At 54.2% G+C, this 24,577-nt stretch overlaps 1 protein-coding gene across 2 annotated transcripts in view; it reads right to left on the reverse strand.

Annotated features, from left to right (window-relative positions):
- Positions 1-6,370: 6,370 nt before the first annotated feature.
- SYNE3 (spectrin repeat containing nuclear envelope family member 3) overlaps positions 6,371-24,577 on the reverse strand; it is an 84,323-nt gene continuing 66,116 nt past the window's right edge. For both annotated transcript variants that reach the window (XM_034642938.1, XM_034642936.1), the window contains 9 exons: positions 23,887-24,030; positions 22,924-23,058; positions 20,028-20,189; positions 19,714-19,886; positions 19,216-19,345; positions 17,497-17,655; positions 16,866-17,015; positions 15,804-15,842; positions 6,371-8,607 (listed from right to left, as the gene is read on the reverse strand). In XM_034642938.1, coding sequence (XP_034498829.1) covers positions 8,395-8,607; positions 15,804-15,842; positions 16,866-17,015; positions 17,497-17,655; positions 19,216-19,345; positions 19,714-19,886; positions 20,028-20,189; positions 22,924-23,058; positions 23,887-24,030 — 1,305 coding nt within the window. In that variant the 3' untranslated portion in view covers positions 6,371-8,394. The remainder of the gene's footprint in view (positions 8,608-15,803; positions 15,843-16,865; positions 17,016-17,496; positions 17,656-19,215; positions 19,346-19,713; positions 19,887-20,027; positions 20,190-22,923; positions 23,059-23,886; positions 24,031-24,577) is intronic.

Genomic DNA, 24,577 nt, shown 5'->3' on the forward strand with positions numbered 1-24,577 from the left:
CCCCAAGGGCCCCCTTCTAACGGAGCAGCCTCTCCCATCTAAGTCAGAGACTCAGAGAGCGATCGGAATGGTGTTGAGCTCCAGGGCACATGCCATGGAACGGGTTCCTGCATCTAGAAGATTCCAGAAGCTTCTCACTCACAATGCTGGATACCACTTAGACTAACATAGAGTCGAGCCTGGTCTCAACCTTTTACCAGCCACTGAAGGAGTGAGGGATCACAGACACATTTTTCTCACCCGAGAGGTCCTTCTCTCCTCTCAATAAGTGATGAGGGTTTCTTCAGATAACGACCAGGGAAAGTTGTAGAAACATTATTGAAGTTAACAGCAGATTTTTAAAATTCGGAGTTGGGAGGGGGTGGTAAATAACGCAAGAGGCAAAGCCTTTCTATTTAAAGCCTTCTCATGGAAAGTGTTCCAAACTGAAGTGTATACTTCATAAACAGAAGATTCTGGACACAAATTCCCCTTTTCTTGGCAAGGCAGAGCCATTGCTAGGAGGCCTCATTAACTGGCAGTGGGTCTGGGTTTCACCGATGGGTTCCTAGACCTCTCTTCGAATGGTATCCCCGCTTCTCCTTATCTGTGCCCTCTCTGGGGACAGTCACCAGGGCCCTGTGGGTTCAGAAACCAGATCCCCAGACCTGATCACTGTTTGTTAAACAAACCATCAACATGGGGCTTGGATCCAAGGGGTGGGAGCAAAGTGCTGGGAGGGCCTTTTGTTATTTGCCTGGTGCCTGCCTCTGTTTTGGGCCATCTCTCCACTCAGTGTATTTGGAATTTTCAAAATCCACTTGGCCACTACCACCCCCCTCCCGATTGTAGCCCACGAGCTCTGGGGAGATGCGGGCAATGTTGTAAGGATGCTTCCCAGGTGCCCCTGACATTCCTGCAGAGCTGAGAGCCGCTATTGCCCTGAGGTCAACCTCTGCATAAACCAGGCCTGCCTCTGCCCCGAAGCCAGAGATTGAAGATCAGTCAGCCCTTGCCACCTACCCTCTTCCTCCTCGTAACCTCTTCAGACAAAACCCTTCGACTTCAGAAAGAGATTTTCCAAACCACACAGTGCTTCATAGACCAAAATAGAGATTTTTATTTCCAAACATAAAGCAGATACATTTTTAAACACAAAAAGCAACAACAAAAACATCAAGCCAGTCTTTGAGAACGCAGCTCCTTCCAGCTTGAACAACAGANAATCCATCAGGCTCACAGGCTTGGGAACAAGAGGGTTGGTCTCTTGGACTTGAAATGGAGAGGAAAGCATTCAGTCCTCCAAAGCTGGTACCAGAAACTTGCCAGTTCTCCTGCCGCTGGCACCTTATGAACACCAGCGGCTTCTAAAACACAAAGACACAGACACACAGAGCAAGAGAGATGTGGGTGCACCTAGGACCCCTCCAGCTAAGTCTTCTTTCACAAGCTGTCCTAAGAGAAAGAGCATCACCTCCAGACCAGCTTAAGGAAATTTCTAGATGGCAGAGAATCTCAGGGGTCAACTGACATTCCCCTTTGCATGGAGAGTGACAGGAGACAAACAGCGGCACCCAGTAGAAGTATAAAATGCTGTTACCTGGGGAAACATCCTGGGTCCAGCATGGTCTTCCTGAGGTTGCCAGAGACCATCATGTGTCTGTTTTCCAGAAGCTCAGGGCTGGGAACCAGGCTGTCCCATCCACCTCTGGGCCGATATGTGTATAGTGTACACACCACATTCACACACACACACACACACACACCCCTTCCTCTGTCCACTTCTTCCTTGCCAGTAAAACTTCTAGACCATGCATGGCCTCTGCCCCTAGAGAGAAAACGCCTCTTTTTTTCTCTAATAGAAGAAATCAGAGCAGCTTTCCGGGCAGTGACGTCACAAAGCCCACTCTGTCTGCCATCTGCCCTGTGAGAGGCCGCCTGTCTCCATTCCTCCAGGCGACACAAACACCTGTCCCCAGCCTCTGGCACTCATTGTGGTGTTGACCATTCCCAATGCCAGTGGGAGGTGAAGAATTTCCTGGAGGGAGTGGGCCTGGGGCAAAGGCCCCTGCTCTAAGTGTCACCCTCCACTAGGTAACCGGCTGCCAAAGTGGCAGCAGCCCATGGCCACCAAGAACAGAAAGGCAGCTGGGGCTGAAGTTCCGTGGACAGGCCTGGAGCCCATCATCCCCGGATTCAAGTCCCAAACAGACCACCCACGGACTCTGTGGTTACTTTTAGGCAATCTGCTTCCTTGGCTCTGCTTTCCACAGGATCATTACCCGTAACACAGGCTTTTTGAAGGAGTCAGGGCCATCTTGTAGGCCCTCAGTGGCAGTTTCTTCCCTTTTCTTCTCATCAGGACAGGAAGGGGGCCCGCAGGCCGAGGGGGGCCTGATTGCTGATCTCAGGAGTCTGCATCCCTGAAAGGAAGCCTGGACCCTTTGGGGAAACAGATCTCTCCGTATGATCACTGTCCCATCCAGACAAGGTGGTTGGGTACCCATCAGTGAGCACGGGTATGTTACCATGACAACCAGTAGGCAGGCACGGGGTGGGTGGGGGACGCTGAATTGGCTGACTGTTCTCTAAGGCTCTGGGTGCTCTGTCAGAAGATCTGTTTTTAGGCTGCGAGTTTTGTTTTTTTAATTCCCTTTTATTTATTTTTATTTTTAAAGATTTTATTTATTTGAGAGAGAGCGAGCGAGCACGCGTGCACAAGCAGGGAAGAGGATGGAGGCAGGGGGAGAAGCAGACTCCCTGCTGAGCGGGGAGCCTGACGTGGGACTGGATCCCAGGACCCTGAGATCATGACCTGAGCCGAAGGCAGATGCTCAATGGACTGAGCCACCCAGGTGCCCCTTTAATTCCCTTTTAAAAACAAGTTCCTTCTTCTTCTCACCTTGACAGACAGAAGGCATTTCTCTGGACATTGGAAACCGAGGGAGAACTGATGGTTGGTGTCAGTCCTTTGACTCTGGCCCTCTGCCGGAGGCTCCCAGGGGCTCTCTCAGCCCAGCGGTGGGTGCCACCTGTGGATATGTCCCCCTGCTTTCCCTTCTGAAAGTGAGGGGCTGGCCTAGAAAAGCTTGGAGAACGCCTCTTTCTGGGATTTGCGCCCAGGAGTAATTCGTGTTCAGAAGAAATGAAGGCAAATATGAATTTCCTGGGCTCCTTTCTAACACAAAGGTGTTCAAAAGCTTAGCCCCAGGTGACAGGGCGGGGACAGGGGAGGAGCTGCCTCTGCACAGCCTGGGCAAGCAGGGCCACAGGATGCATCCGCCTGTCCCCAAGTCTTACGAAAAGGTGGGCCTCGAAGCGCCCCGAGTGAGGAAGAAATGCCTGCAACACCTTGGGGAGGGTAAGGACCCAACGGGCCCAGGGAGCTCTGCTGGTGGAGCGCGAAAACAAGACACAGAGGTCCGGCGGTCGGAGGCAGAGCCACCTTCGAGCCACCTGAATCTACTCAACCCTCTGTCTTGCTAAGATAAGAGATGCCGCTCCGTTGGGGGGCGAGTTCCTGGGTTCCTCGCAGATGTAGAGGAACCATGTGACACAGTCTGGCCAATGAGAGGACAGCAGAAGTCTCTGGGTGGAGCCTCTGGGGAGGAGGGCAGGTTCAGCTTGCTTATCCTCCTTCTGCCTACCTGGAAGCCAGATGAAAAATCAGAGGTAGGGCAAGCACCTAGGGCCATGAAGTAACCATGAGGAAAGGGAAAGAGAGCCACAGAATCCTTGGCCCTGACGTCCCTGAGCTGAGCAAAGGATGCCAACAGCTACCTGGCTAGATTTCTCCGGATGAGGGAAGAGCAGAGCAAAGTCCCTGGTCATTTAAGTCAAAGCTGGTGGGAGGAGGGATTCTGTGACTCCGGGCTGAATCTGGGGATTTTCTACCCCCATCTTCTGAGACTATCTAACATCTCAAGCAGCACAGGGGATTCCGGGCCTAACTTCCCTTCTGTGGTTGCAGGGACGGTGACAGGGTGCTCACCCAAGGTCGCCCCGTTGTTAACAGCAAGAGCTCCATCTGCACCCCGACCAGCACCGAGCACTGTCACTCCGTCACCTGATGCGGTGAGCCCTGTCCCCAGCTCTGGACCTAACTCCCTGGGTCACTGGGAGAACAGGAGCTGCTGGGACCTCAGTTTGCTCCCCTGCAACGTGGGCACAGGTTGGAACAAGACAGTCTATAAAAGCCCTTCCACCTCTGACCGCCTGAAAACACCAGGTAATTTAGCATTTCCTACTCCATTTTGCTTCCCTTGAGAGTTCTATCTGGTAATTCATCCCATTATCTGCTTTCTGGGCTTAGCTTGTATCACCTATGTACTAAACTAAGAAAAGTGATTTTTGATTGGGTACATCCTAATTTTAAAACTAAAAAAAAAATCTTAAAAAGATGGGTATCAGGTGCAGGGAGGTCAAACAGGTTTTTCTCGAATGACAGATGGATTGATTGGCAGCAGCTGCTGGAGTGGTTTTTCGAAAGACTCTGAGATCCATTTGAGCTGGAGAGCAGGAGAGGAAGAGCTCGGTAATCTATTATCAATGTCTGCCCTGCATACAGTAACAGAAGCGTACTTTGGTGTATTTAGTGCTGGGCCTGTGCTGAGCTCCCAGCACGCCTGTGCTGCTGGCCTGGATGGGTGACAGACTGGCTGAGAGGAGTGGGGTGGGGGGAGGCCCACTGGAGTAGCTGAATTCCCATGAGAGAGGGAATTAGGGCACAATCCGGCTGGGCCAGGGATACAAGAGGCTTACTGGACGTCACTGTGCCACCACCAGCACGAGAGCCCCTCCTCAGGATTCACGGAACAGCCTGGACCCCTCTCCTCCCTCCGCCCCAGGCACAGCCCCCCTGCTCTGGGGACTAACAGCTGACGGGAAGTGGGGAGGGGCAAGAGCTTATCTTAATTCTTGGCCAAATTGATCGCTAGATTGTATACTTCCAACCCAGAAAACCTCCAGTGGGGAAAAGTGGGCTTCCCACTTTGGTATTTCCAACCACAAATTTCTACCACGACCCACGACTGCAGATGAACAGTTGTGCCAGGAATAGAAATGACAACAAACATGTAGCATTTGCGGGCTTGCACATCCACGGCTGCGGAGATGTGAGTGCAAAGAGCCCGGAGCAAAGAGGTGAGAGGTGGTGAGAGATGGGAGTGAGTCCCATCCACCGGGGACCGCTTCCTCTGTGTCCTGGAGGGGAGTTGAGGCGTCAAACACACTCGCGTCTGGGGTTTTTCATGCCATTCAACAGCCATGGCTGAAGTCCCCATCCTGTGCTGGGCACTGGGCTTACGCACGTATCAGCCACGCCTGGGACTGCACAGGAGGACCGAGAGCTGCTCCGGCCCCGGATGGGCAGAAAGCCCTGCTTTCCTGTAAGGTAGGAAGTAACTGGTGTGAAGGTGTTTGTAGAGGACCCTGGGGACTGTGTCGCCCCCCCCCCGGGGTGGGGGGGCGACCCTGCACAGAGTCCAGGGCGAGACCAGCAGGGAAGCCAATGTGGGAGCGCTCGCTCACTGAAATCCACCTGCCCCTTGGCAGAGCCAGCCCGAAGCCCTCTCCTCTCCCACCAGTGTGGGCTTGGCACGGGGCAGACCAGGGTTCGAACCCCACCTCTGCACGGGCAAGCATCTCTATGTGTTTAAGTCTCAGCTTTCCTGTCTCGAGAATGGAGGTAAAGTTAATGCCACTCGCCCAGAGTTGTTGCGGGGATTAAATGAAGTATGGCTCCTCAGGCGCTACCAAGGGGCCGGCACCCGCCAGCGCCCTATGGAAGGCACTCTGTTTTGGATGCCCCTGTCCCCTCTGCTCCCATGTGGAGCTCCTCCCCAGTCTCCTCTGCCTCCAGCACCCGCACATCCCACCCTCCCCCTCGGTCCTGCACGAGCCTTTCCCCACGGAGGTCAGACTAAGAGGAATGGGGGGATGGGGGGCACATGAGGAGGGGACCAGCACCTTTGATCATACTGTTTTCCTCTTCCTGCTCCTCCCTTCCCCCCACCTCCTCCTCCTTTGCCCTCCTCCTTCTCCCCTCCTCTTGCCCCTTCCATACTTCCCCCTCCTCCCCTCTGCTTCCCCCTCCCATACTCCCCCCTCCTCCTTCTTTTCCTCCCCTCTTCTTTCTTCTCTCCCTCTTTCCTTCTCTCTCTCTCTCTCTCTCTCACACACACACACACACACACACACACACAGCTGGGCAGTGATATTCCCATTTCTTTCCACGACTCTCACTCTGGGGACAAGAGAAAAAATAAACACACACCGGTCCCACGGGGGCACCGTTCTCAAATGGCGCTTGAGAGCTCTTTGCGGTGGTTGTTCAGGAAGCTGGAGAGTCATAAACATCGTAACTGTCTGCATCCACTTGAAGCAGAAGAGATTACACTTGAGAAGCCCCAGCAAGGGAGCTGTTATTTCACAACTGTATTTATAGGAAAGTAATGAAAATATCAATTCTCTTTTAAAAAAAAGTGATGCCAACAAGCAGGCTCTATGGCCTCCTTATCAAAGTTTACAAAATATGCAGACGTTCCCCCCCCATCCTCCCCCTGGCCAGCCTGCACACTGCAGGTCCCCCTCCCCGATGTGGGCCACAGGGGACACAGCCGCCCTCGCTGCTCCTCCGGGCCTCAGCCTCCCCGCCTGCGACATGGGAGAGTGGGAATGGAGGCTGCTCAAAGGCACGGCCTCCACAGTCTGACCTTCCAGTGCCGGACCCACACCACCCAGTGAGCACCCGGGCTCGGCCACCTGCACCCAAGGCCTTGGCTCGCTCAGCCCTGATTTTCCACGGCAGTGGTCCGCGGCGAATGGTCTTGGGGCCCGGTTTCCTGATACCTGGAGAACAGTGTGCTTTTCGAGTGCAAACCAAGACCTCTTCTGAGCAGTGCCGTTTTCCTGCCTGTGAATGTTCAGGGAGGCCTGGGTTCCGCCGGGGCCGCTGGAGAGGGGAGGGGCCGTGTGTGTAGGAGGGCTGTGGGGCGGGGCTTGGGGTCGTGGTCAGTTGCAATCCTGAAGGCCTGCAGGACCCCTCTTGGTCTCCTACTAGAGGAGAACAGACAAAATCAGTTTGCAAAAAATGGGCACTAGGCGTTTTCCAGAAGGACACTTAGTGTTGATTTAGGAAAAACATGATCCAGTTATAATGCACTTAGGAGCCATCCAGAATTCTCTGGGGAGGAAGGGACATGTTTCTGGCTTCAGGGCCCAGCAGAGTGTTCCCTGGCTCCTCCCCAGGGGGTGCAGGGAGATTAACAGCCTAGTCCTGCCCAGAGGGAGCCTCGTTTGGGGTTTGGGGCGGCCTGGGCCATGGCCCCTTGTGAGGACACGTGTGGGACACTCTGGGCCCAGAAGACCCGCCTCTCTCTCAAGTCCCTTGTCGGGGAAGGAAGCAGCAGAGCCCCGCAGACAGACTCAGCTCCAAGGTCCTTCTCTGATCTCTGTCCTGGGCCCTCGATCCCTGGTGCCTGGAGTGCTGATGGCTCCCCTGCTGGCCCTTCGGCTCCAGTTGTAGATCCGTGACACAACAGCCAGAGGGCAGCAGAAGTGACACCTCTTCCCGGCGGTGCTGCACACTGTGCATTCGTCATTCTGCATGAAGACCACAGCGACGAAGGTTCTCTCCTTCCCTTCTCCTGGCACAGAACACGTGGAGCCCCAGCTCAGCGTGCTTGCGGATCGGCCTCTGGCCAGCGACCTCCACCATGGCTCTGTGCTGAGGCTGGGGGGTGAGTAGTGCTCCCCCCCCTCCCACGGAGCCCCCATTGTGTGCTGTTTTACTGCTGGGTCTGCTCGTTCGAGCTCTTCTTTTCCTTACTTGATATCACTCCATCACTTGTCACTTGTCACTGCTGTCACCAGGCCCGCCTTCGATAATCATCATCTCTGCTTCCAACCCACGGCATCTAACCGGCTGTCCTTTGTCCTCACTGTGCCTAAAGCTGGAGTACCTGGGCGCCGAGTGATGGCCTGGGTTGCTTTGCTCAGGGGCCTTCTCACGGATATGTGGGCTTGGGGCTTGGCTTCTGGGCAAGTGGTGGCCATAAGTGACATGTTATTTGCTCCCGCTTTCCAGCGGGGGCGGGGCGGGGGGTGGATTACAGACCAAGGCAAAAATGCCACCCAATCCCACTGGACACGCAAACTGCTAGGAAGTCCTCCTCCCCCACAAAGAGACATCACAGATGAAACGGAACAGACCGAGCATCTACATAGGGTATAAAAACTCTGTCCATCATTCCCTAGTCATACATAGTTCCCCTCTCGTATAAATAGACGAGGACAACACCGTATAAAAAGTGGGTTTCTTTGGGGACCGTTAGTTAATACGGTATGTGGTATGTATACCGAGGCAGCCGCGCCTCCCTCCGCAGCCTCCGCGGCGGCTCCCGCGTCCCCGGCGGGTTAGGTGGGCGGCGGGCCGCTGTAGCGGAGCATGAGCCTGAAGGAGCGGGCGAAGGTGTTGGCCGCGGCGCAGCCGCGGTGCTCCTCCCCGACCGGGAGCAGGAAGAGCAGCAGCAGTAAAAGCAGGAGCAGCAGCTGCAGCGGGAGCGCCACGCGGCACGCCTTCTGGAAGAGTGAGCAGAGTCCTCGCCACCGCCCCGGCCACCGCGCCATCTGCAGGACAAAGGCAGGTGTGAGTGCGCTCGGGGCCTGAGCCGGAGGGGAGGGCGAGGGGGATGCGGGACAAGCAGTGGCTCCGGGCTGACTCTCTGACCCTTATGGGTCTCAGTGTGCCCGACTGTGAAGTGGGGCTAATGGCAATTTTGCCTGAAGCAAAGATCTCTCGTTTTCTCCAACCATTCAAGGTGTGAAAGGTAGAAGAAAATACAAAGCTGCAGGCTTTGCCGGCTGTGACGGAAATCGTTGCCTGGTGTCGGAGAGCCCTGGTTGTAAATATTGAGAGGGTCACTCAACTTGTCTAAGGTTCAAATTTCTCATCTATAAATGGGGGTAAAAATGGTACCTACCTGACCGAGTTGTCGCAAGGATTAACGAGACGGAGCCTGGCTCACAGCAGGCACTCAAAGCTGCTGTCATGATTGGTACACATCAATAATAATAGGATCACTACCCCAATCACGGGCATCGCCGCCATGTTCATTATCACGCTCTTTAGCATCACTTTCTCCTCCTCCTCCACCCTCTTCATCACCACCGTCACCATCAACACCACCGGTACCACCTGAAGGCCAGGCTCACAGGTCCGGATGCCTAATGAACTTCCTTGCTGCACCATCCATGAAACAGGCCAAAGTCTAGAGGGACTGGTTGGGCTGTGGCCTCGTGGGATGTCCTCACTGCCAAAGAGTGCAGGCCCAAGAGCGGGCTACTCAGGGAAGTCGAGGCCCCGTGGCCAAAAGACAGCATGGTGCAGGGCAGAGGCCTATGTCTTAGGAACCCGGCTGACTAGGTTCCAGTGTGATTCGGTCACACAGTATCTATGGGACCTTGGGAGAGTCAATGACCTCCCTGAGCCGTTTCCTTCTCTGCAAGATGGGGATAAAACACCTACCCCCTTTGCCAGGTTGTGGAGAGGACTCAAAGCAAAGTATATTTATATACCAATTTAAAAATAGATAAGGTTTTATTAGTAGGACTATTACTGTAGAATATGAACCAAAGGGTCACCCTCCAGGACGCCAAAAGCTACAGTCAAGTGATGGTGATGGTGACGGTAATGATGGTGATGGCATGATGATGATGGTGGTGGTGATGGTATGGTGATGATGGTGAGGATGATGATAGTGGTGATGGCGGTGAGGATGATAGCGGGTGATGGTGATGGTGGTTGTGGTAATGATGGTGATGGCATGATGATGATGGTGGTGGTGATGGCATGATGATGATGGTGGTGGTGATGGTGAGGATGATGATAGTGGTGGTGATGATGGTGAGGATGATGATGATGATAGTGGTGATGGCGGTGAGGATAATGATGGTGGATGATGGTGATGGTGGTGGTAATGACGGTGATGGTGATGATGGTGGAGATGATAATGGTGGTGATGGTGATAGCGTGGTGATGATGGTGACGATGAGGTGGTGATGGCAATGATAGTGATGATGGTGATGATAATGTGATGATTATGATGAACCGGGGTTTGGTTGGGTGCAGGGAATACAATGAGGCTAGCTCTGGACATGCTGAGTCCAAGGGTCTGTGGGACTCCCAAGTAGATATCCAGCAGGTGGTTGGGCCTTTGGGACTGAAGCCAGAAGGGAGATCTGGACTGGAGAGATGGACCCGAGAGAGTGGGAGGCCCAGAGTCATGGAACAAACCCACGGCAGCAGAAGGGTCTGCCTAGAAAACCCCACAGATACGACCACTGAAGAAAGAGGCACTATACTTTCAGTGTCTCTAAGCAGCCCCATGGATGACTTGTTAATTACAAAAGAAAGGATATCACCGTACAGGGGAGAAACCTGGCAGGCACCCCCTTAATCACATGGTCAGAGTTAGTATCAGCAATGTTGGGGCCATAGCTCCCAGTAAGATGCACTAACAACATAGCTTCCCTTCTGCGATGTTACAGCCAGAAATGCACAGTCCGATTGCAATTGCAAGGAAAATACCCGGGAAATGTGCCTTGAGGAACATCCTATAAAACCTCTGACCTAGACTCAAGGTCAAGTTCAAGAAAAACGGAAGACTAGCTCTAGCCTAGAGGAAACCAAAGAGGTGTACCAACTGAATGCAGTGAGTGACCCTGGACTGGATCCTGCATGGAGGAAAGAGGTCTACAAAAAAGACCAGAAGTGGGTCTTTAATATGACAGAATATGACTCTGTGACAAAAAGAAATGAGTTACCAAGCAATCAAAAAACCAGGCGGGAACCTTAAATGTGTATTATCAGGTGAAAGAAACCAATCTGAGAAGGCTCCATACTGTCTAATTCCAACTCTAGGATGTTCTGGAAAAAACAAAACTACGGAGTCAGTAGAACAATCCATGGATGGCAGGGGCTGGGTGGGGGAGGGCTGAGGAGGTGGCAGTCGGAGATTTTTAGGGCAGTGGAGCTGCTCCGCATGGCACGAGGATGGTGGGTATGTGCTATTACACATTTGTCAAAACCCACAGAATACACATCACAAACAGCGAACCCGGATGTAGACCATGCCCTCCAGTTAATAGCGATGTGTCGGTACCGGTTCACCGACTGTAACTGATAGACCGTACCAATGCAAGGTGTTCATAATAAGGGAAAGGTGGGAAAGGGATGGAGGAGAGGGGCTAGCTGGACCCCTCTGTACGATCTGCTCAGTTTTTCTATAAACCTAAAACTGCTCCCCCAAAAATGTCTATTAATTTTTTAAAAGGCTACCAAGACAGCTTTAAAACTTTGAATATGGACTCTGCATTAAGTAATGGTATTTCATCCACACCGAATCTACACTGATTGTGTTAACTGGAAAAAATAAAACGAAGGCAGAGGCTCCTATGACCGAGCATGAGAAGAGCCAGCTGAGCGGCTGTGGGTGGGGAGCGTGGTCACCAGCCCAGGCTGCCTTGAGGCCAGGTTCGTGAGGCCAGAGACACGCTCGCTGGGCTTCGTGAAGCAGGAGCTATTGTAACCTCGCTGGAGTGAATTTCCGAGGAGTGGGTGGCAGAAGGCAGGTGGGCTGGGTGATGGGACAGTGAGGAAACAGCACATAGAGATGAACTTGTCTGGATTTCTGAAGTCAAAGACAAGTTCCAAAAACTTGATGTCCGAAGAGTTAGCATAGACTCTTTCCTACACTGGCGGTAGCCAGTCGCTTCTGGGCTCAATGGACGGACAGACAGACAGGGGCCTGGGATAACACAGCACACGGGTGGAGGTCTGTCCCGGGCTCTCTCCTTTTCAAGGTCAGGGACTGCGGGGTCCCAGCCAAGCCCAGCCCTTTGACCAAGGAAGAGCCAAATTTAGCCCCCAAAGTTGCACAGTGAATCACAGGGGGGCAAAGCCAAGGGACATCTCCTCTGTCCCCATCCCAATGGGGCCCGTTGTCACGTATGGAGAAGGGGCCAAGAGGCCATGCTTCTTCCACTAAAAAGGAGAAGAGGGTTGTGAGTGGCAAAGGGCAGGCACGTGAGTGTCCAGCGTAGTGCCTAGCACACAGTAGAGATTTTTAAAAAATCATAGTTCTCGCGAGAGGAAGTTACCATCTCACACGGAGAACTCACGGAGGCTTCCATAGATTTGGTATCTGAGTATTTCATCTGATCTAGGATGCCGACTGTGAGATGGGTCATTATTCTACAGACTACTCAGAAAGGACACATCCGAGGGGAAACGAGTAATCCCACCTCCCGGAGAGGGGAAGCCAGGAAATATGAGGTATTATCTTGGCACTGGGTGAAGAGAGGGGAATTCCTCTTCCCTGCGAATGTGAACCATAGCCCGGAGCTCCCAGAGATGGGGTGTGTGAGTTTACACAATCAGTGTGGGCCAGAGGAAAACAGAACAGAACACCACCTGCAAGCAAAGATTTTCCATTTAGAGGAATCTCAGGTAGAGAGCACCCTGGGCGGTGGAGGGAAGCAAGCCCAAATCCTCGCTGAAAGGAGTAGATAGTAGTAAGTAGCCCAAATTCCAGAAATATGAAAATGTGAAAAATCACGAGTGTTAAGACCAATGATATATGATCAAGTCAATAAAATGCGACTGTAGGCCACTCACCACCTGGGGTTCCACCCCCAGAGGCCACAACGTGCCCAGGAGGCATCTGCTCTCCACTCCCGCAAACGTGGGACGGACCCAGAACTGGGGTTGACTCAGGCAAACCAGACACCCTTGCAAATCTGTTCTTCAACGAAAAGTCTGTCTCAAGAAGGACTATACACCACTTCCCTGGGCCGGTGCAGAAATTCGGTCGATGCCCGGCCCAGTTGCAATTTAAAAAGCAATTACATTCCATGTGTCTGAATGCCGCAGGCACGCGGATCCGGGAGCACTGAGCTGGCAAGTGTGTAGGCAGCTGCAAACTTAATAAATCTTAATTATTGTGTTTATACAAACAAGCAGGCTGAAGCCATTGACGTCGCTGGAGCTTTCGATGACTCGGTGCACAGAGAGAAAAAAAAGCGTGGAGAACTAACTGCTCATAAATAATTAGCTTCGGGCAGGTCTTTTTTCTTCCTTTTGGACTAAAAATCACATACGAAATGTTTTTAAGTTGGCAAGATGACAAGGCCCGAAGACAGAGTCTATTTTCTGCCTATCAGGCCTGTGTGCGTGTGTGCGTGCGTGTGTTTGTGCAAAGGTGCACATATGCGCATGCGCACATGCTGACCAGCCAAAAACGATACAAGAACCAAACGAAAGGGAGGAATCCCCCAGCCCCAGCAGTGTCCTTGCTCGCTTTGGTCTCAGAAAACTAAGCAGGGCCAGTGTCCACAGAAGCCTTTAGGGGCCTCTAATTTACATGGCAATTAAGAACCTTCTGTGTGCGGGCTGTTACAAGAACTCTGCCTACCCTTATCTCAGGGCACCCTCATTCTGTGCCCTGGAAGACTGTGGCTGAGGGACGCGGCAACAGGCACCCATGTGAACGGTGGATCCTAGATCCAGATCCAGGGCACAGAGCCGTGGTTCTCAAAGTGCGGTCCCAGACCAGAGCATCAGCATCACTTGGGAACCCGCTGGAAATGCAGATTCTTGGGCCATCTCAGCCTCAGTGTATCAAACACGCAGGGTGGGATCCAGAAATCTGTGCTTACGCGCCCACACAAGTGAGCCCAGGATGGCCTCTGCACACAGGCTTGCGGGCTGCTTACGTCTTCGCAGCAGGCTTCACAAAAGCCAGCAGCCAGCACCGAACTCGAATTGTCACACACCCAGTGATTTTACACAGAGCCCGAATAAGCACATTTTTTAGCCACGGAGAGCCTGCTTATTGTGCAGACTCCCCAGCACTGTGCCCGACCTCTGCTGGCCACGATAAGACAACCCCAGTCCGCTGCTGCCCTTTAGAGCCCCCGCCCCAGAGACGCGTCACTGAGTGAAGCATCACCAGCTAGTCGTGGGAGCCCTTCCACCCAGGCGTCCTCCGCCCAGCCAGGATGCAAAGTCCACCGGGGCAGGTCTCTGCTTCTGCGCTCGATGATGGATCATCCCAAGTGCCCAAATCAGTACTTGGCACAAAGTCAGTGCTCAGTAAACCCTTGTGGAATGAATGAATGAATGAATGAATGAATGCATGAATGAATGAGAGACAGCAAATGAACACAGGGCTGTGGATATTCCACATTCAGCCAAACACAGGCTGCCAGGAAACTGAGCCCGCTCGGGAGGCCTTGTGCCCCCAGCCACGTGTCCCCTACTCAGAAACATTCAGTGAGCACTTACTGTGTGCAAGGCACCTGGGGACCCAGACGTGGCTCCCATGGATTCCACCCGGGAGTTCCAGATCCGATGGGGGCTCCCCAGTGAGGGGTCTAAAATGTAGAGCCTACCAGAAGCCACCAGGCTAGACTGTGGGAGCCACCCCATCCTACCTGATGCTCTCCCCCATTTCTTGAGGAGGTTCTCTGGTATTCTAAGTTGGGGGGAAAACCAGGCCTCTAGTCTCTCCGAACAATTCTATGAACAACCGTTCAGATGATCTTCCACATATGCTCATGTAGGAAATAAAGTCCGCATTGATAAACTCCAGTTTACAGATGGGGAAAGTAAGGCCCAACAGGGCAAAGCCACTCGCCCAAAGCCACGAAGCCAGTTGACACGGGGCCCAAAGCACAGAAGGGGTCTTGTGATGGCCCCACCCAGTCCAGGGGACACCCACTCCCCTGCCGATGTGAGACGTGCACCCCAGCTGGAGACCAAGAAGAAAGAAATCCTGGTGTGCAAAGCACCTGGAAACAGATTCCAAGGCATTAGGGATCTTGAGGAACCCAGAGCTCCCTGGAGCAGAGCATGCTGAAGGCTCACTCTGTTACGGGCCATGCTTGGCAGGGAAACAAGTGTGTTCCCTTGGAAAATGTGACATCAATTTACATTGGGTTTTCCCTGAAGCAGGGATACCCAGCAGGCCCCCGGGATGCCGCCTCCAAGGCACAGCGTGGAAAGTCAAGATGTGGACTTTGAAGCCAGAGGCCAGAGACCACCCAGAAGCCTGGGCTGAACGAGTCATTCCAATCCCGTCATGGCTCAGTTTCCTTATGTTTAAGCGGAGGGAATAAAGCCTCTTGAGTGTTGATGGGACAGTTAAATGAGATGCTCTGACCATGATTTAGCACGACTCCTGGCACACAGCGGATGGTCACTACCTAGCATCTAGAGTAATAGTAATTTTTACTCATTAGGATTATTACTGCTTTTACTGTGACGGCTTTGGCTCTGAGCACTTCTCAGCAGGCCCTAATGGAAACACCTGCTGGTAGAACAGGAAAGGCACAACTCCCCCTTCCTCTTCTGTCCCCCGCTGAGCCCTGGATGCCCATCCACCACTCAGGGGGCCACACGATCCAGTGTGCCCGGAATGGTGCGGGTTTCCTGGCACAGTCCTGGTGTGCACCTGCTGTCCCCACACAACTATCAATACTGTCCTTGTCCATTCCCCACCATGTCCTAGTTTCGCATGAAAAACTCCAGGGTCCCTCCTCTATCATGGGTATGTCACAGCTGAGTACATTCTGCACCTTCCTGGGGCTTCCCAAGAGCACTGGGGGCCCAGCACAGGGCAGCCCAGAGCTCATTCCCCACAAAATGCGCCTCCGACCTCATGGAACCTTCCAGAAAACCCAGGAGTCTGGCTTCAGCATCCCAGGCCTACCAGCCTCCAGACGCCCTGCCCTCTAGCGTGTGTAGCAGATGGCAGACACCGTACCTTTTGGAATCCAGTTGGCTCCCCTGGAGAACTCTGTGTCTGTTATTTTCGGGAAGGAGAGGAAAAGGGGAAAAAGACGTTAAGTGAGTGAAACTCAAATCCCAACAGAGCCTGTAATGGAATATTCATTCTGTCAGGGGAGTGTTTCTTTAAAACTTCTGGTCATCTGGATAGGCTGAACCAGCAGGTGATTCGATTTAATGAGCTTTTTAACGCACTTCAGGCCCAGGTGGGATTCCGTCTGGGAAGGCCTGGGCCGGAGGCACCTGGCCGGGGCTGCGCTGACACCTAGTGGCCAACGTGGCTCCTGCAGGGACCGCAGAGCTGGGGCGCCAAAGCTTGGCATCTGGGGTCTAAGGGCCCGAAGCACCCTTGGAGGCCATCTCAACGCCCCCCATCTCGGGCTAACACTCGTGCCTCAGTTTCCCCATCACTTCTCAGGAAATAACAACAATACATCCTTTATAAGGTTGTTACGAGGACATCGCATTTCATAAAGGCTCTCGTGACTACTAGTATTGTTTTGTGCAAGGGGACACGGGACAGAAACGGGGAACATGCTTTTCCCACATCCCAAAGCCAATTAGTGGAGGAGGAGGGCCAGATCCCAGGGCCCCGGGCCCCAGGGCCGCACTCCCGTCTAACACACCTTCCCCAGCGGGGCGTTCTGAATTCTGGCCCTGCTGCTTCCTAGCTCCACGGCCCTGGGAGTTCCAATCCTCAGAGTCTCTGTCTGGAGACTGGAGACAGGACTGAATGGGGCCCAGAAGGTTTCAGGTCAGCAGGCAGCAAAGCGCTCCTCAAATATTAACCGGATGGCTCCTGCTGTCATTCCTGGAGTGCCAGCCACACGGGGTGGCAGGACAGCCACATGGCATCTTGAAAGCCAAGCACTAGGACCCGTGAGCGTCCGTCCCCTGTCTCGGAGTGGCCACCTCAGGCTGGAGTGTGGAGGCACTGGGCAGAGTGGGTGTGGCCCCAGCTATGTGTCCCCACATAAGCCTGGGCTCAGCCAGAGTCCCATCCCCCGGCGCCTGGGACCCTTGCTTCCTAAGCACCTACCAGCAGGTAGCCAGAGTCCTTGAGCTTGGATTTGTACAGCATCCACTGGTAACGCACGTCCTCCAGCTCGCTGGAGGTCCCCCTTGCCAGCCTGAGATGGAGGAGGTTCTCGAAGAGATGCTGACCTTCTGGCACCCGAGCCTCCAGCTCCTGTGGGGAAAAGGCAGTGAGAATCCCATGGTGCAGATTCAAGCCAAGGCCACAAACTTGGGATGGTTTGTTACACACCCAGAGCTGACTGATACCGAGTCCTGATCAGTAGTGATATTTCCAAGTTGGGGAACACAGACATTGGCTGAATGAATGAATGGTTCTTCTAAAATATGTGAACCAAAAAAGTTTAAGAGCTGTTATTTATACACAAGTAAAAATGGCTCACAAGCCATCCCTGTCCTTTCTTTCTTTCTTTCTTTCTTTCTTTCTTTCTTTCTTTCTTTCTTTCTTTCTTTCTTTCTTTCTCTTTCTTTCTTTTTCTTTCTTTCTCTTTCTTTCTTTCTTTCTTTCTTTCTTTCTTTCTCTTTCTTTTCTTCCTTCCTTCCTTCCTTTTTTTTTTTTTTTAAAGAACTCCCTGGTGGCAGACATGTCCATGGGGCAAATCCTGTGCAAGGAGGGCCTTTCCATGGGAACAAACCTGCAGCTTCATTTCCCTGGTCTTCAGATCCTTGGCGGTGGCTGTTCTCATCGCGATGACTCTAACCAGCTTGGCATTTTCCACCTCCAACCACTGCTCAAAGTCCCTCAGGAGCTGGGAGAAGCCTTCGTGGCTGCCTTCTTCCTGGAGCCGATGTGCCTGTGGGAACGCATAGCACAACCAATGCATCATCAGAGGGGACACAGGTGAGGACAGGGACGCCCAAAGGTGAGGAGAGAGGCCTGGGCGGGCGGGGGCATGTCTCTCCACTTAGTGTGGCCACGTTAGGAGTTTAATTGTGATTCAGGTCTGGGTCCTGCGGGGTTGGGGTGGCCCAAGGAGTCTGCCTCGGCCGGTGCTCAGGGTGCCCTCGGCCCCCAGGGCTGTGCCGCAGGACCTCGTGGGTGGGTGCCAGCAGAGCGCACAGGGTCACTGCACTTTCAGCCCCGAGCTGCTGGAGCTGCAACAATGGGTCATCGTGGTCACCTGCTGGTCTCCTAGCGGCAGCCACCACCATTCCTTACCAGGATGGCTATCACAGTGGTCACCCTTGCACCACACCTGTCCCTCTCTGGACTCTGCGGCCAGAGGGAGTGTCGAAAACCCAAGTCCGTTCAGCAAGGTCCTGGGTTTGGCCCTCTGATTCCAGCTCTGCCTGACCCCACAGCGTGAACCACCTTCCCCCCCCCAACCACCACCGAGCCCGAGCCACAGACATGTGTCAGCCCCAGCACTCATGCTGTCTCCCTCTGCGTCTCTGCACACTGTCTCCGCTGCACAGAACATACCCCTCCTCTCCTCTCCTTAACTCCCGCTGGGCCGTGAGGATTCCCCTGACACTTCATTTTTCCCAGGAGGCCTTTGCTGCCCCAGAACTGGGGCCTGGTCCCTCTGCCCCTCTGCCCCTCTGCCCCAGGCCACCGTGCTTTCTGGAAGCCCTTCCTTCACTGCGTGTGGTTCCCACTTCATTGCTCCTCAAAGTGTGCTCTGAGGCCCAACGGTGGTGGCGTCACGCGTGAGCTTCAAGAAATGCAGAGTCCCGGGCCCCGCCAAAGCGGGGTCTGCATTTTCCGACGTGCGGAGAGCACACTGCAGCATGAAAGGCTCTGCACTGGGCCTGGGTTCCTGCGGGTTAGAAGCGCTTCTGCTCACCCACAGCCGTCCCCTGACCCCGAGTGCAGGCCTCGGGCACAGCGACACTCGGCAGGTGATTTGGGAAGGGGCAATACAAGAATACAGGGGCGAATGAGAGCTGGTGTGCGGTTTCTGAAGGAGGAAGGAATGTCTTTTCAATGCGGTTCCTTGTTTTCAAAGCCCTCAGGAGAAGGGATGGACGATGGAAGATCGGTAGGTTAGTTCTCTTGAACAAAATACAGCTTATGGCACAAAAAAGGGACCCTCCCTGCATGACTGCAGTTTGCAATCCGGGGCCAGCAGGGAGCTCTCAGCCCTGTAGGTCCGGCCGGTTACCTGGTTTCTGAGTGTGAGGACCTGTCTGTCCCAGGGATGCCTCTGACCTTCCCCGGGGCCTGGGCCTGGGGTCTCCGGGTCCCTCTGTGCCGTGGCACAAGGAGCAGGGACAGGTTCACTCAGGACAGGACACAGCCAAGTCCTGAGCTGAGCCTGTGGCCCCAGGCAGGGAGGGGGCTTTGTTGAAGAGCACCCCCATCCCTGACTCCAGCTCCGGCCTCCCCGGGGAGTCCCACTAAGCCGCCACACCTGACGGGGACGCCTGGAAACCGGATCCATGGGATCGATGAGAAACCCGGCCTTTGGGATGTTGTTGGTGAAAATCATTTTCTTCCCTGAATCCACTTCCGTCCTCTGCAGCTGCCGGTTTCCGATGAGGCTGAGGAGACAAACGGCGCAGTCACCCGGTGATGCGATGGGAAGTAATCAAACCGGGGCATCACGTGGTAGGAGCCAATCCTTCAGGTTTGTCAGAACGTTCCCCAGGCACACGCATTGCCAGTTTCCTACTTGAGACCCACCTTACCCTGTCGTTAAAGTGCATGTACCCATCGATGCAGGGGAGGCCCAAGCCAGCAGGGGCTGGAGGCGAACCCCCAAGCTGGGACGCTTCTCGGCTCCTACCACTCCCACTAGAACTGCCCTTGGGCCGGACCGCAGAGACACGGAGGCACCCAGCAGAACCCCAGCCTCCTGCTCTGAGGGCACCACTGAGCTCTGCCCTGCATGGAAAGGGGACCCCCTCACCTCAACAGGCTTTCCTCCAGCCGCCTCAGGGCCTGCCACGACGCCACCAGCTCCTCCAGCTCCTGCTGGACCACGGCAGCCCCCTCCGGAGAAGACTTCTGCATTACCAGCCGGCCGTGCGCTTCGACCAGGGGCAGCTGGGCCTCCTTCTCCGGGAATTCAGCCAGCAGCTTCTAAAGGACACACACGCACACACACACATACCCCCACGGTGAGCTCTCGGGGCAGGGGTCTCTGTTCCCCCATGTGGGATCTCCGGCCTCCCAAGCCTGCATTGTGGGAGGCAAGTGAGGAAACTGGGAAAGCCGTCTTACCTCGACTTCGACCTCTCGGGACTGGGCGTCCCACGGGCCTGCATCCTCCTGGAGTGACTCCAGCTTCTGAGTGACCGTGGCGACCCACTGCCTCAGCTCCAGCAGCTCGTGGCGGAAGGTGCAATGTTCCCGCACGCTCTGCTGACACCTGTCCGTGAGGTCCTGTGGCACGGCCCCAGGGAGGGGGGGCCCAGGGTGCTCTGAGCATTGGCGGCAGCTGGGACCCTGGGCCACCCCATCCTGCAGGACCCCCGGACCTGCCCCGCGGCAAAATGCCCCCTCCCAGGGCTCCCCACTCAGCAGGAACACAAGAGGCGAGTCCTCCCTTCTGCCCAGGACAAGGAATTTATTCTGGAAAGACCAACTCTGGTTTAAAGTATCTCTAAGCCCGTCTTAACTTTTACGGACGGTACCATGTCTGGATGCGCGTGTGGACAATTGGACGCCTGTCCACCACCAGTGTGGGTATCAATCATCCTCCACTTGGGAAAACTATAGGTCAGTATCTACTAAAACTGAACACAGGCCTCCCTGCGATCCAGCCGTTTCACCCCGGGGTGGATACGTGACATGCAAACATATCTTCAGCAAAAGGCCTGCATGGGGTGCTTGTAATAGCCCCAAACCGGAAACCACCCAAGTGCCCATCAACAGAAGGACGGATACATAGGTTGGGGTAGCTTTAGACGGTGGAGCATTTTATAGCCGCGAGAACGAACAGTGTACGCAAGAATCTAATACATTATGAATGAAGTTACAGCCAGCCTGTGGACAGCCAGAAGCCAGACGCAAAAGAAAACATTCTGTCTGATTCTAATAAAATAACGTATAAAATCAGGCAAACCCAATCCATGGTGTTCCAAGTCGAAAGTCGGGGTTACCTTCAGGTGCCAGGAGAGGTGGGCAGTGACTGGGGGGGCCTGAGGGGCTCTGGGGGCCAGGGGAGCCGCTATTATTCTGCGCCACGATCTGGCTGCTGGTAATGTGACATGTTCAGTTTTTCAAAATTCATCAAACTACACACTTAGATGTTTGCTTTTGTGTAGATGATTATACGCTGATAGTTTTTGAAAATGGTCTTACTTCCCGCCACCCCGCTGCCCCGGCCTCCTCTGGATCAACCACTCTCTTCTCTCTGAGGCTGGGGCCTTGTTCTTCTCTGTCTTCAAGAAAGGAGGGCGCCTGTCCTCCTGGTCACCCAACCTGGGGCCTGCTGAGCCCTCCCTCTCAGCCCACCGCAGAGCAGTCAGACCCCAGGGTCTCTCTGTGATCCCTGGCTGAGGCCACCAGCGGCCCTGCCCTCCTGCATTCCAGACGCTGGCTGACACCACTGGATGCCAGGCCCCCTAGAGCTGGGGACACAGACACGGTGCATCCCGTCTTCCTGCAACAAACCAGTGACCAGAGCCTGAACAGCCAGCTAAGACTCCGTTTCTCCACCATGTCACACCGCCCCTCCTGTCCCCTGCGCACCAACGTCAGACCCAATGCCGTCAATAGCCTCAGATTGCTTAGTGGGGTAGGTGCCCCCCAGGGGGAGACAGGAGGATGGCCTGGGCTGTCGGGGAAGGACTTATTAGGACGTATTAGATTTACAAAGCCCTGAGCACCACCGTAATAAGAGGGGGGCAGTACTTCTTTGCAGAAGTACGGAGACAGCAAATGAAGAGGCACGAGGCGACTGGAGTATCGGGCTTCCCGAACCGCTAATCGCGCTCAGTGCCGCTTCTAGTAATGACCACGATCAAGCAACTCATCATTTGATGCAGGCATTACAGCGGAAGTTTGCTGTTTCTCCGGGCTCTGCGGGCTCCCAGGCAGCAGGGTCAGTGATTCCTGTCTCTCTATGCCTCCACCTCCACCTCGAGACCCCTGGCCGCTAATGTTTTAAGTGGAGTTAAATCAGTTCCTCTAAACCGTACTCATCACTGAGCTCAATGGGCTTCCACAGGTGGAGCGTGTTTCCTGGAAGCTCACGGCGGGGCCGGGGTTGTTCACATTTTCAGAGGATCTCATGCAGTAGAGGCATTTGGGGCTGTCACCCAGAGGGGGCTTAGCCTCCTGTGACCACCTTCAGTGCGTATGGGGCGAAAGACAGCATTTTATTCTAACTTTCCTTTTCTCTTTCCTATTACAGGAAGGGCATCATATGCCATTTTTAAATTGTGTGGGTCACTTATACTCTCTCTGAGTTTCGGGATGGCACAGGGCGTTGGGAACGTTTGTTATTAAAATAGGCGGGGTCCGGTAGAGTGGAGAAGCCTGCCTTAGACTTAGTTTTCTTGAGGCATGGCTGCCTGAGAGCCGGCTCCACGATCCCCAGGGCGCTTGTGACAAAGGCAGACCCGGGCCCCCATCTGAATCAGTCACTGAAACTTGTCCTCAGGCCCGTTTTGAAGACGCCTGCACCCCATTCCCTTCCCAGGGCTCAGGGGGCCATCGGAAGTATGCGGACCCCGCGAAGCCCCAGGCGGCCACTAGAGGGCGCTCCAGAGGAGGCTCTGGGCAGCCACCGTGCAACTTTCAACCTGCCCTTACCATGGCCATTGCCCACTGCACCCCGGGGCTCCTGTGGGGATCAGAGCAGCCTGTTCTGTTCCTTGGCCTCCTGGCACACCTGGAATTGTATCTGAACTTGCTGTTTTGCTGACTCATGGTCCATCTACCCACTAGACTATGACCCCCCCCCCATCTCCCCAGGGAGCAGGGGCTTTGTCTGGCTGGGCTGCCTTCATCCTCAGGGCACAGAACACTGCCTGGCATACAGGAGGCGCTCAATAATCATCTGCTGAATGAATGAGGAAGAGAAGAAAGGAAGGAAAAAATAAAAATAGGAATAAAGGAAGAAAAGGCAGAAAAGACCCCCGGAGTGTACGATCCCAGGAACTCGGTTTACCTCCAGAGACCTCTGCAGGGCCTGGTAGTCCGTGGAAAGCTGGTCCATTTTGTGCTGGTGGCTGGGGTTCCCTTGGGCGAGAGGCCTCATGGTCTCCATCTGTGCCCCTAGGTCCAGCCCTTCTTCCTGCAGCCCCTGCAGGAAAAGCAGCAAGTGTGGCTGTCCTGTTTGCCTCTTGTCATGGGAGTGGATCAGGGTGTGGGGAGGGGGCCTCTAAGTGGGGGAGCTTGGGAGGGTCCCGGCATGATGGGGCTCCCCCACACTGGCGGCTACACCATATGGCCTTCTGACAGGCCCCCTCTCAGGGCTGGTGAGATCTTTAAAAGGAGACAAATTCTGGGACACCAGCCTGGAAACCATCTCTGGGGGGCAAACTCCCATCTGAATTCTTACTTGATGACCACCTCTCCTTGTGAAGAATCACACCCCAACTTGAGTTTCAAAGCCTCCAAATGCACCATTTTTTAATGTCTTCCTAAGAACCCTCTCACGTATACTCAAGTTTTAAAAGGATAATTGTATCACGTGCATTGAAAATCCTGCAAGCTCCTTATCAAGCTGATAATTATCGACAGTCAGCCTGTGTGCTGTCTGCATGTGTTTTAAAACATTTATACTCACTTTCAATGTCCGATTATTTAACTGAAAGCCTCTGTACTCGTTAGGAACACTTAGCAAAGCAGTTTAAAGAAAAATGAATACCCGCGTTAGACTTTGGAGTCACAGAGTAAACATCATTTTTTTGAGCTAAGAATCAGCAGTTTGGAGGTACTAAAGGTCCCTCAGAGGCCAGAAACCACCAGATAAATCAGCAGAGATTCAGACGAAAGGTCAGAGCTCAGGTGAGGGGCTCGGGGCGGGGGGTGGGGTGGCTGTTTCGCCAGTTTCTGGGGCCAGAGGGGAGCTGCTTCTGGGCGCAGCTGAGCACTGAGCCGGGCCACTCGGGCCCCACCAATCCCTTACCTGCAGCCTCGAGAGCTGGGCCTGTTTCCCAGGAAGGTCCTGCTGAAACCCATTCTCAGCGTGGACCCTGCCTTGGAGGTCCGAGAGCTTCTTCTGCAGGGGCTTAAAAGCTGCCCCAAAATCTTTGTGCTGGGCCAGCAAGCTCTGCAGAGACACACAACAGGTAGCACAGAAATTAAGAAATTTCCTCACAGGCACCTTATACAACCTGCCACTCACAATCACACGGCTCCTTCTCCAGCCTTCTCCTGGCCGCCTCATACCCACTCAGGCATCGCCCCCTCCAGGAAGCCTTCCAGGAGCCCTTGCAGGGGGGTGGGCGCCCTCCTTGGAATCACCGTGGTGTCCTCACACGACAGCTGTTCTGCTCTCTGGTACAGAGCTACCTCTCCTAACACATCCACCCCAGATCCTACCAGAGGCCTGTTTTTGTAAATAAAGTTTTATTGGGACACAGTCACACCCATTCCTTTACAGCTGCTCTCTGGCTGAAGAGCTGCGGCAGAGACCGTCTGCCCCACGAACCCTAAGATGTGGGTTGAATGTTGGCTACGTGGGTGAGAGGGAGCCCGGACGTGCAAAAAGCTCTTGGCGAGTGCCCCCAGCCCCCCTCTGTGCCCCCCGGCCCTCTCAGTGTCCCCAGGCCCCCCTCAGTGCCCGCGGCCCCCCTCAGCGCCCCTGGGCCCTCCCA

This window comes from Ailuropoda melanoleuca, chromosome 14 (assembly GCF_002007445.2).
Source record: "Ailuropoda melanoleuca isolate Jingjing chromosome 14, ASM200744v2, whole genome shotgun sequence".
In the NCBI taxonomy this organism is placed as follows: Eukaryota; Metazoa; Chordata; class Mammalia; order Carnivora; family Ursidae; genus Ailuropoda; species Ailuropoda melanoleuca.